At 42.0% G+C, this 13,939-nt stretch overlaps 1 protein-coding gene across 1 annotated transcript; it reads right to left on the reverse strand.

Annotated features, from left to right (window-relative positions):
* Positions 1-1,880: 1,880 nt before the first annotated feature.
* Positions 1,881-5,796, reverse strand: LOC143579738 (glucan endo-1,3-beta-glucosidase 14-like). Its single transcript, XM_077062958.1, has 3 exons — positions 5,568-5,796; positions 3,145-4,184; positions 1,881-2,003 (listed from the first exon to the last, which is right to left on the reverse strand). Exons 1-3 carry the CDS (start codon positions 5,635-5,637, stop codon positions 1,923-1,925), a joined length of 1,191 nt encoding a protein of 396 aa, XP_076919073.1. The 5' UTR covers positions 5,638-5,796; the 3' UTR covers positions 1,881-1,922.
* Positions 5,797-13,939: the final 8,143 nt, after the last annotated feature.

Below are 13,939 nucleotides of genomic sequence, written 5' to 3' on the forward strand. Positions count from 1 at the left end.
AACCCCTATCTTACACGAGTAATTGAAGTTTACAGCTTAAGATTGATTGGATAGCACTTCTACTTTACTTCGTGTATTGGGGATTAAATCGTCAGAACTTCGGGGCTTCGGAACTTGGCACGATTACCAAGATTAAATGTGTGTTTTTGAAGGCGTTTTGGGATGCGGCACTACAGAGCCCTATCTCCTCGCTTTATAGGCAAAAATTTACAACCTATCGAGTATCGCGATGGCTTGTTTGAGTGGTCATCACGTAGCGCGATGACTCAGTAGCATCGGGGTGCTGCCACGTGGCCTATCATGTTGTGTCGCGTGTTGACACGTGGTTTGACCCGTGTCCCCAGTTTGTTTAACTTGTGCATCGCAAATTGCAATGGTCCAATGGGTTTGGTCATCGCGTAGTGCGACACCGCCCATTTCTCATTTTGTGTGAGTGTTCGTCGCGTATCACGATGGGCCTATTCCTAGCCCTTCTCTTAGCATGATGATCTTGTTAGTCATATTTTTCTTTTTTGGTCCTTCACCTTTTATATTTTGATAAAATTGGCCTGAAAGTTTCGGGTTGTTACATCCCTTAGCACATTATATTTCTTTTGATAATTTTACTATCAAACACAAAGCATTACAGCCATTGCATCAATATGTGAGCCAAAACATTTTAACTAGGTTGTGCGAAATTGGAAAGAGGCCTTAGAAGGAAGAAATCCAAGCCTTCGAAGCAAAGGATACTTGGACTTTTGAAAAATAGCCAGAAGGAAATTGACGATAGACTCAAAGTGGGTACTTAAAAATAAAATACAAGCTGAATGGAGGCGTCGAGAGATACAAGGCTCGGCTTGTGGCAAAGAGTTTCACCTCAAATGGAATGGGTTGATTTTCATGAAATTTTTACACCTGTTTAGAATGCGCACTCTTTTAATCATGATTGTAAAACGAGTATGGGCGTATGGCATATACAACAACTTGATGTTAATCATGTTTTTCGTCATGGTGATCTAGATGAATAAGTTTATACGAAAATACCTCAAAGTTTTCCCAAGCAAGGTGATGATCGAGTTTGCAAACAAAATAAATCCCTCTACGATCTAAAGCAAGCATTGTGAAATTGGTACCAGAAATTCATGAACTCTTCTGTGGGAATCGATTTCAAGCAAGCAGGACCTAATCACTCCTTATTCATCTTCATAAGTTAGGATGTTCACGCTAATTTTTTAGCAATGATATTTATGTTGCTACGCTAATTTATGTTGATGACACGATTTTAGTGGGGTACAACTTTTAACAAACTACAAGAAACTAAGGCCTTTCTCATACTAGAAAATTTGTTGAAGCTTATCCTACACATATTTAAATGTATCTTAATTCCTAAACAACTTGCTAAACAAACTACACAACTCATTTTCGTCTAAACAAATTATTAGTAATTTTATTTTTGATGATTACATGTTTTCTTTTGGATATATCACGACTATATTTTATGGGTTTTCTTTTTCAATTGTTATACCAAGTATCGGTATCGCACCGATACCGTAACAAACACAACTTATGCCGATCAAATTCCCACCGCAACACACGGAGCAATTCTACACTGAATGAATTAAAAGGTCAAACCATTTTCCAACGTTATATCTTTTGTTAAACATTATTATCAAGTTTACCGTCAACCCAGCGTGTTCAGACCAACCAGACCTGTAGAACATGTCCGAAATAACGTACCCATTTTAACTTATAACACATTAACACACCCTGTAACTCATTATACATGAAAGTAACTCGTGCTATAACAGTCTCAAAATTGATGCACAATGTTTAATGTTCACCAGTCAGTGACCTTAAGTAACATAACTTAATTATGATCAAAACCGGAAAATCATAACTACCACCACAAAAGTATTATCGGTGACGAGTGAACCACTTTACAATCATAGAAACAGAAATGAAGATGATGCGCATGCGATTAAGACCAGCAAAGAAGACCAATGCCATGTTTGAGCTCCATGTCCCTGGTATATATTAAATATTGAACAGTAAGAGAGATTAAATTTATAATATATATATATACACACACACACACATACATGTATATTATACAACCTTATAAATTGGTTACTAGAAGATTTAGTTTATGATTGCAATTAGGGCTCTAAACAAACTGAACAAAACCGAACGAAGCCTTGTTCATGTTTGTTCGTTTAGCATCAAACTTGTTTTAGAACAGTTCACGAACACAAACGAGCATGTACTATTTGGGGGGGGGGGGGGGGGGAGGGGAAGCAGCATTCTTAATTCAAAGCATTAGAAATAATATCTTAATTATATATGAAGCTAAGCACTTGAGATAATAATAATCATAATCAAAAACATAATCATCACCCAGTCGGCAGTTATTTTGAGAATGCCAACAAAGCACAAGTTGGATTTGTTAGTCAAAGCGATACTTTATAAAACAAACCATTAGTGAAACGAACTGAACATAAACAATAAAAATAAAGTAAAAAATAAAGCAAACATTTAACTAACGAACATAAACTATCGAATGTAAACAAGCATAAACGAACATATTACCGAACGCTCACGAACACAACCTTTGTTCATGTTCGTTGATTTAACTAAACGAACAAAATTTCTTGTTTGTGTTCGTTCATTTTTTAAACGAACATCCCGTCGAATGGTACACGAACTGTTCGCTGAACATTTGGTTTGTTTACAGCCCTAATTGCAATAATTGCAATAATGTTGTTTTTGTAATTATATTTAAAATCAAATTTTCAAAATTAGAAAGAAAAGAAAAGTGTTTTCGGGTCAACTCAAGCCGACATGGTCTAAAAGCTGTGTATTTCATTCTGAACCCGTTTTGACTTGTTACCCTGCTTTCAAGTACCAAAATAACTTACTATTTTATTTACAACCAAAAAAAAAATCAAACATATTTACTGGAAAGAACAATGATGATCAAGTGACACTTTAACTACTATGAGAATATAAAAATGGGGAATGATTATATAAAAATAATAAGAAAAATAAAAGTAGTTTAAATTGTGTGATCAAATGACATCTGCATCACCTGCCCTATGCATAGTTTTTGCATACAAACAACATGACATAAATATTAAAAATGGTATAATATTATAAACAGCTTCATACCTTAAACGATAGCCGAGACGAAACCGAAGACGAAGACTTCAAACCCGGAAAACCAATATCATACGAAATCGTCCCATCAGGTTTATACAGACCAAAGTTTCGTTCAGAAGTGGGGCCCGGCTTCGAATTCTCATTAAACAAAGCAAAAATATACGCCTTCAACATAGACTTCGGTCTCCTAGGAGTCCCTTTCCTTTTAGCAAGACGTTTACGCAAATTATAATTATAAGTTCTCGCATTTTCAGGTGTTGCAGCACCTTCATTTGGATCTCCATCCGAAGCCCATCCTGTTTCCGTCACTATAACTTCCATTTTACCAAATCCCGCGTCTTCAAGTGCAGCATACGCAGCGTCAATCTGAGCATCAAGCATGTTGTCATAATGAAGTTTTGTTTTTTCATCATAAACACCGTCGGTTGGGTTAAAAAGCGCATAATTTATATCAATCTGGTCCGGACTACCCATGTAAGCCAAAAACGGATACGCATTTAAACAAAAAGGCGACCCCATTTGTGTAAACAGTTCCAGAAGCTTCTTCATGTTTTGCGCAACGTCTTCTTTGAATATGCATGCCGACGGCGGGTACGAATTAGCAAAAACCGCCTGCGAATGTGCAGTTGTTATCTGAACTACACGATCCAGCTCAAGTTTTCGTGTTGCATTATAAATATTTTTAACTGCACCATATAAAGCTGATTGAAGATCTAAATCACTACCTCCAAGAACTTCATTTCCGACTGCAATTCCAACAATATGCGTGTCGGGGACATACGCTTGAACATTCGCTCGAACCCACGTCAGGGCATGATCGGCATTACTACTCATGTCTTTTACAAATTCATTAGGAAGTCCGATCACTAAATCTAGACCGCTCCCACGAAATGCGTCGAGGACACTGTGGTCAGCGTCATAGATTCGTACGTTCTTTAGTTTAGCGGCTTTGAGAAGCCTGACAACTTCGTTTGGCGACGGGATGTTGTTTGCGATTCTTCCATAGTTTATACCATAAGTTCCTGTGAAAGCTTTAGCTGTCACATACCCTGACAAAAACACAAAATATAAGTTTTCGTCATATGCAACATAAGGCTCTAGAGTCGGAAATATGCAACACGCATCAATTGAATATCGTCTATACTCTATACTGCAAGCGATAAAAGAAAAGGGTTACTCGTCTTGTAATTATATCAGTAGCAAGTTTATATAATAAATCCTAAAACGAACGATATCGAACCCTTGATAACAAAAACTATTTATATAAAAATTGACAACTTCAGTGCCATCTAAACTTATTACCCTTACAAAAAAAAAAAAAAGGTTGAATAACTATCAATAAGAATGGTTGATCTTTAAAGTGTTGTAGGTAACAAAATGTACCCATTAATGGGATAAATTCATTATACCCTAAGTGTCTAGTAGTATGTAACTATGTATATATGCACATCATATCACATTAGGATACTAGAAATGGAAGAACAGATTAACTTTTTAAACTTCAGGTAATCAGCCTGTACACCGATGATTTGACAACTAATGTATGAAGATATAGAAAAACATATAGCAGATATAATTTGAAGTCAATTCAGTAACTAAGATAACTTTGATTGTCATCACTACTTTGATAAAGATATAACCTATAGCATATAGAGATGTATATGAACTGAAAGTTTGGCTGGAAGTTTGTTTATGTCCGTTCGTTTGATAAATGAACAAACATGAACAAGGAATTTCGTTCGATTAACTAAATGAATGAACACTAACAGAAGCCATTTATGTTTGTGAAAGTTCGATAATGTGCCCGTTTACATCCGTTTATGTTTGTTAATGTTTGTTTATTAAAAGTTTTTAGTATTTTTTAATGACTTTTTTTCTAAGCAATATATGTAAAATCAACATTAATCAATTAATTAATCATACACAGTAATAAAGATAATAATAACAACAACAACAACAATAATAATAATAATAATATGTAAAATCAACATATGAAACACAAACTTGGTAGCCAGCGAGGCGTGTGCAAAAAAACCGAAAACCAGAAAAAACCTGTAAACCGAACTGTATCCGTGACAAAAGGTCGATCCAAATTGCCAATTCGGTTTTTGATCAGATATCAAATTTTAAAAAAAATTTGAATTCGGTTTGTTTTGTCAACCAAATAATCCAATTGTGCCATGTGGACCATGACCATTCTCAGTTAGCCAAACCGAACCACTAACACACTAACAGTTACCCAAATCAAATAAAACATTATGTTCGTTAACCGTTCACAAACAAGTTCATTTCCTTAATAAACGAACACAAACAATAAATTCCTAAACCGTTCGATTGTCCGATAAAAGCTTAACGAACAAACCGGCAACAAACCCGACGATCAATCAACATCATCAAGTCAATCAAACCCAAAACCACAATCAAGCAATTACCTTTATGTACAAAACCAACCAAAAGCAGAACAACAACAACACACCCACCAACCGATCTCAAACTCTTCATACCAAAACGACACGTTCACCGTCGTTTTGAGTCCTCAAACCCATCCATGCCATAAATTGAAGTAATTAGCTGATGCGTAAGCAATCTTAATGAATACCCAGAAGTTTCTTTATCCGAATTTGTGTAAATTTGAGGTTTTGGTCGTGAAATTAAGTTTTCCGGCGAGGTTCCGGTGGGGGATTAAAGGCGGTTAACGGAGGTCGTTTTGTTTGGAGTGGAGGTGGTTTATAATTGGGGAGAGATTTTTGAAATTATTATTATGTATTTTTTTTCTTTTTGTCAATATTCATCAATTTGACAAGATGTTTCAACTATTTATGGTAATGTGTAAGTTTATTTTGTACCCTTTATTATACTTTAATAAGGAATATGTTATTCGTATACCCTTTGGTTATCCACACACCCTACATACGATCGTATAGGGACTATACTATCGTATGAACCTTACTTGAAAGGGTGTGCGGAGATCTCAAATGGTGTGTGGATAACCAAAGCCTTTAATAATAGAAAAAACATGAAAGGCTTTGGTGTATACTATAGGTGTTCACGATTCGGTTTTCATGATTTTTAGGTTAAACCATAAACCAATTTGTAAATCTGAATCAAACCATGGAACTCCTAAACCGAACCAAACCGCCAGTAACGGTTTGGTTTCACGGTTTGGGCTGGTTTGCCTTTTATACAAGATGTCCAAAATAAGCAATTTTAACAAACCTAGGTACTTAAGCGATTAAAAAAGAACTTAAAACAAAAGTATAAAGGAATTCAGAACACAAGTATATGTTGTATACTGTATGTTGCAAACCTGCAAACTTGAATTTATAAAACACAGAGAGGGGTTTTTGCTTAATGTGTTAAAAGAGAATTGAGAATGTGCAAATAGGCTAGCTATCCTTCGATATACTTTAATTTATAAAACACATCTCGCCTTTAACACCCCTTAACTCATGAAGAGAGTGGTTTTCCACTCGCTAACATTTACCAAATCAGAGTTAAACGTCTAGAAAGTGGTGTCCAATTCTTTAACCATTGTCAAATTAGCTTTAACGCCATGGTGTTAAAGCTTATTTGGCAATGATTAAAGAGTTGGACACCACTTCCTTCATGGGTTAAGGGTGTTTTTGGTATGAAGAGTTAAATTGTTAATGGGCATTAAATACTTTGTACTCACACACAATAATTTAATAATTGTTTTCAAATTAAATTGAGGGGGTTAAACATTGTTAAAGCATTTCCTTTAGATAAGATAGAGTAAAAAAAGGGTAAATGAATGATCTGACGTCTATATAGAGTTAAAGGCGATAAATGCATACCTCATGGCCTAAATAAATGTAAACATAAATAAAATTTAACACTTCAAGTTTCATGAATATTACCAATTTCGTTAACACCTATATCAATTACGGGTTACAATCATACCAAGCCCGTTACATGAGAGCTAATTTAAGCGTAACAGATCACTTGGTGGTTCAATCTAAGTATATATATAAGCATTGTCCAACTAGTAATTTTTTGATAAATCAATATATTTCTTAACAATGTTGATAACTATACCTGGATTATGTATCAAATCTTCCATCTCTGAAACTAGTTTTACTATACACATAAATTGATAAAAACTTCTTGGATTACAAATAACAAAAAAGTAGAAATTGATATGTTCTCATATCCATTAAACAACAATAAAAATGACTTTAATTCTCGATCCTGAAAATGGTATATGCATATGAAGAGGTAGGTCCCAGCAGAGCCCAGTTGGACCCGCAGGACTCACCTTGAAGAGAGACGTCTGCGCAGAAACCAACTGGATCCGCAGGACCCACCATGCTCAGAGACGTGACGTCCTTACGCGCAGTACGCAAGCTGTTCCCGCAGGAAATGCCTCCCAATGGTGAAGTACTCCGCCTGTTCCCGCAACTGCGGATACAAGCCATCAGGGAAGGCCACCCGCGCAGCAAGGCTACACGCACAAGGCACTTAGCTCTCAATAATTCAGTAGTCACCTGAAGGAATGAGCAAAGCCGGGAACAATCCCGCACAAAGGCGGGAGGGGGAATACTCCCGCCCAAATAAGCCAGTCCGTACGATACTGGAGGATCTTTTGTACTGTACCTGACGAGGTATGGGCAAAAGATCTGACCAGAGATACGACAGCTCATTGACAACAGTATGGCGAGCAGCATGCTCTTGTACTGTATGTCACTATTAGCCGCTGCCTACTCACCAACTCCTGTCATACCACGTGCATAGCCGGCAGTTGGTGGAAAAGGAATAGTACACAGCAGGCCTGGTCACTGTCAGCCGCTGCCTACCCACCAACTACCAGCATGGCACGTGCGTAGGCCACAGTTGGTAGAACATGAATACTATTCAGCCGGCTATACCTTCTTGGAAACCTACCTTCGGCTATAAATACCCCAAATGGTATGATCATCTAATCTCATCTTGTATCTTACATCTTATACCTGATATCTGCTCTAGCAATCTCTTAATATATACTTATATTCAAGAGCAATCTAGTCTGATTCTCACGCCGGAGGGTGGTCACAAGGAGGAACCCCCCCCCCCCCCTTCTCAGTGACGAGCTCACGGTGTCTGTTTTGCAGGTTATCAGAAGAACCATCTTTGCCGGATCTAACCCCTCGTGGGAAACATATATTTAACCCCCAGATTATCCGTAATCTGCCCGGGGTCCATTAGTGTTTCTTCATTGGCGCCATCCGTGCATAAAAGCTAGAACTTCATTTCTTTTCAATTTTTTCAAACTTCTGGAAAGATGGTTAAAGAAACTCCGGTAACCACAACCCCAGCTACTGGGGGGAATACCGGCGACTACACAGTTTTTACGAACACTACCCCGGTTACCCAAGCCGGGGCAAGTGCAGTAAATTTTACGAACACTACCCCAGTTACCCAAGCTGGGGCAAGTGCAGTAAATAATCGCTCACTGGGATTCACCGATACCCAGTTAGAGAGACAACGAACGAGGCTCCCCCGCCAAACACTCGATGAAGTTAAAGCGTGGGCGGAAGCACGTCAAAAAGAATTCCAAGCTGAGTTGGATGAACGCTTACGTTTACTCCAACAGGCTGATGAATTCGTAGAGTACTTTGACGATGATTCGGAGGAATCCGATAGTGACGCAAACCCTCGTCAAAGGGCGAAAGGGAAGCGTAAGGAAACGGACTCCCAACCGAGAAGGCATTTTGGAGAAACCTTCAAACCAAAAAACGCGGGTGGAAACCCACGTGACTTCTCCAAAACATTTACACCAACTGCTGCAAAGGCGGGAACGTCCAAATTTGCAAGGGATATTGCGGAAGCAATCGTCCCGAAAAGTGCCAAACAGATGTCCAACATCGGCACTTACGATGGTATATCTGATCCAGACGATCATTTGAACACGTTCATAGCGGGGGCAACCGTCAGTAGTTGGACGGAACCTACGTGGTGTTACATGTTCCAAATGACGCTTGTTGGGCCAGCTAGAGCGTGGTTCGATCGTCTACCGGTCAACCACATCTACGACTGGGCAGACTTCCAACAGAAGTTTAGCCAACACTTCAGCCAACAAAGAAAGTATACCGAAGAGCAATGGACAATCCTCAAATGCATTCGAGAGGAAGATGAATCTTTGCCAGACTTCATCACTCGCTTCAACTCAAAGAAGCTAAGTCTGGGTAATATTAGCGAAGATCTTGTTCGCGCTGCTTTTATCCAGGGCGCGAACGACCCAGAGCTCATCCGCACCTTAACGGGTAAAGATGGCATGCCATCCACATGGGATGCCATCATGACAGCAGCTAAACGCTTTGCGGAAACGGAGAAGCAACTGGGTAGAGATCTCCCCCAGAGCACAAACCTCTACACCCAGAAAACAAGAGAAAACAACGTCCTTACCGCCCGACTAAACAAAAAGCGGAAGCTAGGCATTTGGCAGTCAAGGGTAAACTTTGACACCTCATCCGGCTTGCAACATCGGTTAGGCGGAAGGGATAACGTACAGTCGAACCAGAACTCCAGATGGACGCCACTCACCAAGAGCGTCACCGAGATATTCGCCACTGAGGAGCTCCCATGGCCAAAGGCTCCAATAATCCGACATCGTCACAATGCTGATCGGAGCAAATACTGTGACTTTCACAGGACAAAAGGCCACAACACTGAAGAATGCACAGACGTAAAGGACATGGTCGAAGCATTTGTCAGAGATGGGACGCTCACGCACCTCGTGGCGCAATGAACGCTGAGCAGGCTGATGCGTGTAGAACCCCAGTTGGGGAAAACACGAATAAAATTGCAGCTTCAATGTTGGAGACTACATACTGCGTAAACAACGAGATCCCGAACCAGGTGCATATCGGCTCGATGGCACTCCCATCCCAACATGGAAGGGAGCTCAATTACACAGTTTGCATGTAGATCAATTCCAAATTTGTAAAGAAAAGGCCCAGAGCCACTTCTAATGGAAATGATTCTCCTTAGAACATCGACGCTGATGATTTTACATTTATACTTATGAACTTTCCACACGGATATGCCGGTCTTCACCGCATACATGTGTGAAAGTCGTTGCGTGGGGAAGGCGGCAAAACCCGCATAAACCCAAAAAACGGCAAACCTTCACGCAGGTCAGTTAAAGGTAAAGTTCAGTCATCCCACTAAATGAAAGTGCCGGTCCTAACCGCACGAATCATGATAGAGGAAACTGAACACTAACCTATTAACAACCGCACGTCGAACGGTTAATTTATTCAACACTGATGCCGGTTTTCACCGCATAATTATGTGGAAAGTCGTTGCGTGGGGAAGGCGGCAAAACCCGCATAAACCCAAAAAACGGCAAACCTTCACGCAGGTCAGTTAAAGGTAAAGTTCAGTCATCCCACTAAATGAAAGTGCCGGTCCTAACAGCACGAATCATGATAGAGGAAACTGAACACTAACCTATTAACAACAGCGCGTCGAACGGTTAATTTATTCAACACTTATGCCGGTTTTCACCGCATAATTACGTGGAAAGTCGTTGCGTGGGGAAGGCGGCAAAACCCGCATAAACCCAAAAAACGGCAAACCTTCACGCAGGTCAGTCATAGGTAAACTTTGGTCATCCAACTAAAGGAAAGTGCCGGTCCTAACCGCACAAATCATGAGAGGAAACCGAACCTATTGACAACCGCGCGTCGAACGGTTAACTTATTCAAAATACTTTAGAAAATTTCTAACAGAAGGATGAGGAAAACCTCCACGCAGGTTAGATGTAGGTAAAGTTTAGCCATCCTACTAAGTGCAAGTGACGGTCCTACCCGCACAATCACGAAAGAGGAAGCAAAACTTCAACCTATTATCTACCACGTTCAAAGGTTAACTTATTCTAAACACTTAGAAAATTTCTAAAAAGATGAGGAAAACCTCCACGCAGGTCAGATATAGGTAAAGTTTAGTCATCCTACTAAGTGCAAGTGACGGTCCTACCCGCACAATCACGAAGGAGGAATCAAAACTTCAACCTATTATCTACCACGTTCAAAGGTTAACTTATTCTAAACACTTGGAAAATTGCTAATTTAAACTAAAGTATGCATGAGCAAGTCATATAACGTTTATAAAGCAAGTCATCCAGTGAAAGTAGCGGTCTTACCCGCACAAAGATTTATATTTCATAATATTCATTACAAGAATGGCCGGGTAACTACCCGCCTACAAGAATATAAATCTATACAAGCTAAACCTATCCTAACAGTGGGAAGGGATCTTCAGGATCAAGCTTCAGGACCACTTCCACTTGGACCAGCACCATCAGTAGAGCGTGGCGGTTCAAGGAAAGCTTTAAGGATAGCTAGCCCATCATCAGCAGCAGCAACTTCGTTCACCTTCTCCACCACCGGATGCGGGAAGGCGGCATACTGATTCACTGCTTGGTCATAAACAGCTTCAGTATCCACATCATACAAAGGGAAGTTGGAAGGCGGGATGCCTTTCTCAACGAACCCTAGACCAAGCAGGAAGCCGGCCTTTTCCCCATCCTCATGAGAAGCGTTGAGGGCTGCGCTCATGGCATCGTCGTATGATGTGTCCGTGAAGACTCGATGCACAACCTACAAAAAAAATATACAAGTATCAAAACCTTTTCTATTTACAAAGAAAAGCATGAAGACATTATGAAGCTAAGCTTACCTGAGACAACGCTTCTCGAAGAAGCCATTCCTTGGCAACCAGAGCCTCCTGGAGGGCAGCTTGAGCTTGGTTACGGGCGCGTTCGGCTTCACTTTTGTTGAGGTTGGCAAGCAACACTTCTTTAGCCGCAGCCTCTTCAACGCCCTTTAGCTTCCGCTCAGTGTGGTCAAGCACCCCCCTCTGGTCCAAGATCTCTTGGAGTTTCTTGGCGTCTTCCATCGCCAAGGCATCATGAGCCTGTTGGAGCGCCTCTAGTTTGGCTTTAAGTTCCTCATTCTCGAGGCGTAAAGGCTCAGCAACAGCTTCATCCTTGGTGGCCCTCTCAGTTGCGTTCCGTGCAGTTTCCTTAGCCAGCCGAAGCTGTTCGTTAACAGCTTGGGCAGCCTTGGAACGGGCCTCGAGACGGGCCTGAACTTCAACCTCGAGGGCCTTGAAGGCCTTCTCCTTTTCCGCAGCCACTGCGGTAAGCCTCTTGTTCTCCTCCCGGACAGCCCGCGCCTGAGCTACTTCTTGGATGCGAGCTGCTTTTAACTTGTCGTTTTCACGACAAAGCAGCTCGACGCGCGGCTGCATCCGGGCCAGGAGAATCCGCAGCTCATTGGCTAGCCTACCCTCCTGGTAGCTAGCCATTGCTTCCCCCAACGCACCACTGGGAGCTGCGTGACGAGCCCACTCCACGCACTCCACAGGCGTGCGAAGGGTTGTTCCTCGGCGGATGTTCCATCGTGGAACATACACTTCATTGGAATCCGACACTGCAAAAAACAAAAAGCAGTTAGGAAAAGATGATATATATATATATATAAAAAGGCCAAAAGAACCCTACGCACCTGTAGGGTCGACAACAGGCCGATAGCCGCCAAACCCATCACCTGAACCCAAGGGAAATCCATCCAAGAGGTCAGGCAGATGGGAAGGAGGCAGAGGTTGGCGAGAAGCCCCAAGCATACCTGAAGGGTCGGCCGTAGCTGCCAACGTCGGAGGAGGCATAGAGGCCGCCGCGGTAAAAACCAACGGAGGTGAACTCACCGGAGGTGAACTCACAACCGTGGTCGCCGCTGCGGAGTCCGCAGAAAAAGTAACCGCCGGCTCAGTGAAAGATTCAGTAAATATGGCACTGACAGCCGGCGGTGATGTCATCACAGTTGGAACAGTTGGCTCAACTGGGTGAGCAACTGAACCAACTGAAGCAGGCGCAGCCGCCTGGGTCGTCGCCTCAGGTAGGCTGACCAAGCCTACCGTCATGGGTCCGGAGGTACTCCTCCCCGCTTCACCCTGGAATGCGATAGCATCCACGCCTGCACAAGGAAGATAAGTATTAATGATGGAAAGCTATGAAGTCAAATAAAGGAAGTTTATACTTACGGGTTTTCTTGAGCCTAAAAGTGCGGACAGGCGGGGACGAACCCGATGGAGCCGGCCTCTTTACGCCGCTCACCGTCGTCATCCTGGGCTCTCCGGAGGTGACAGTCGTCGCAGCCTCCGGAGCAGTGGTCTTATCACCACCAGGGTTCCCCGCCACCTCCTCGCTCTCGGTCTCTGAATCAGACCGAGGCACCGGATCGGCAGTGGAGGCCACCTTCGCCTTCCCCTTCCCGCCGGCAGCCTTCTTCTTCCGCACCAACGGAGGACCATCTGCGGATTCCTCATCAGAACACAAGATTAGAGGAATTCCAGCAGAGGTTTCAGCATTGAGGGGTCGAGGGTTGAATAACGCCTTACCTGGCCGCCTGGCGCTCAGGATCTCGTGGCCTGGCGGGTAGACCTCCACGAACCGATCCGCCGTCTGTTCAAGGATGGGCAACTCGTTCTCATCTAGAGCACGAGTACCCATCCGAGCGGGACTATCAGCCTCCCGTGGATGCAGGAGCGACTGCAAGTCGTTCCCCTCTGAAATAAAAGAAAAACAGTTAGAAGACAAACCTATATAAACAAAGAAGACAAAGCATACCGTAAGGGACAGAGTTCAAACCGTATTCAAGGACGATCGGGATCTTTTGCGCCTCCGCATCCTTCCACACCCGGCTCATCCCGAGCATCACCATCCCGGACTCCGCAAAAAGGTAAACCGGAGATTGGACTCGGGAAATCTTTGAGGACCATTCCGCCTCCTGGTAGTTGGAGG

This window comes from Bidens hawaiensis, unplaced genomic scaffold (genome assembly GCF_021521415.1).
Source record: "Bidens hawaiensis isolate Kalapana, Puna unplaced genomic scaffold, B.hawaiensis_p1.1 tig00029922_1, whole genome shotgun sequence".
Classification (NCBI taxonomy): Eukaryota; Viridiplantae; Streptophyta; class Magnoliopsida; order Asterales; family Asteraceae; genus Bidens; species Bidens hawaiensis.

What these genes read in the sequence shown, in the direction of transcription:
- LOC143579738 (XM_077062958.1), bottom strand. Translation starts at nt 5,637, where the DNA reads ATGAAGAGTTTGAGATCGGTTGGTGGGTGTGTTGTTGTTGTTCTGCTT. An exon ending in GGTTGGTTTTGTACATAAAG is followed by an intron (nt 4,185 to 5,567) that starts GTAATTGCTTGA and finishes TGTTTTTGTCAG; the next exon opens with GGTATGTGACAGCTAAAGCT. An exon ending in CGTCTCGGCTATCGTTTAAG is followed by an intron (nt 2,004 to 3,144) that starts GTATGAAGCTGT and finishes AATATATACCAG; the next exon opens with GGACATGGAGCTCAAACATG.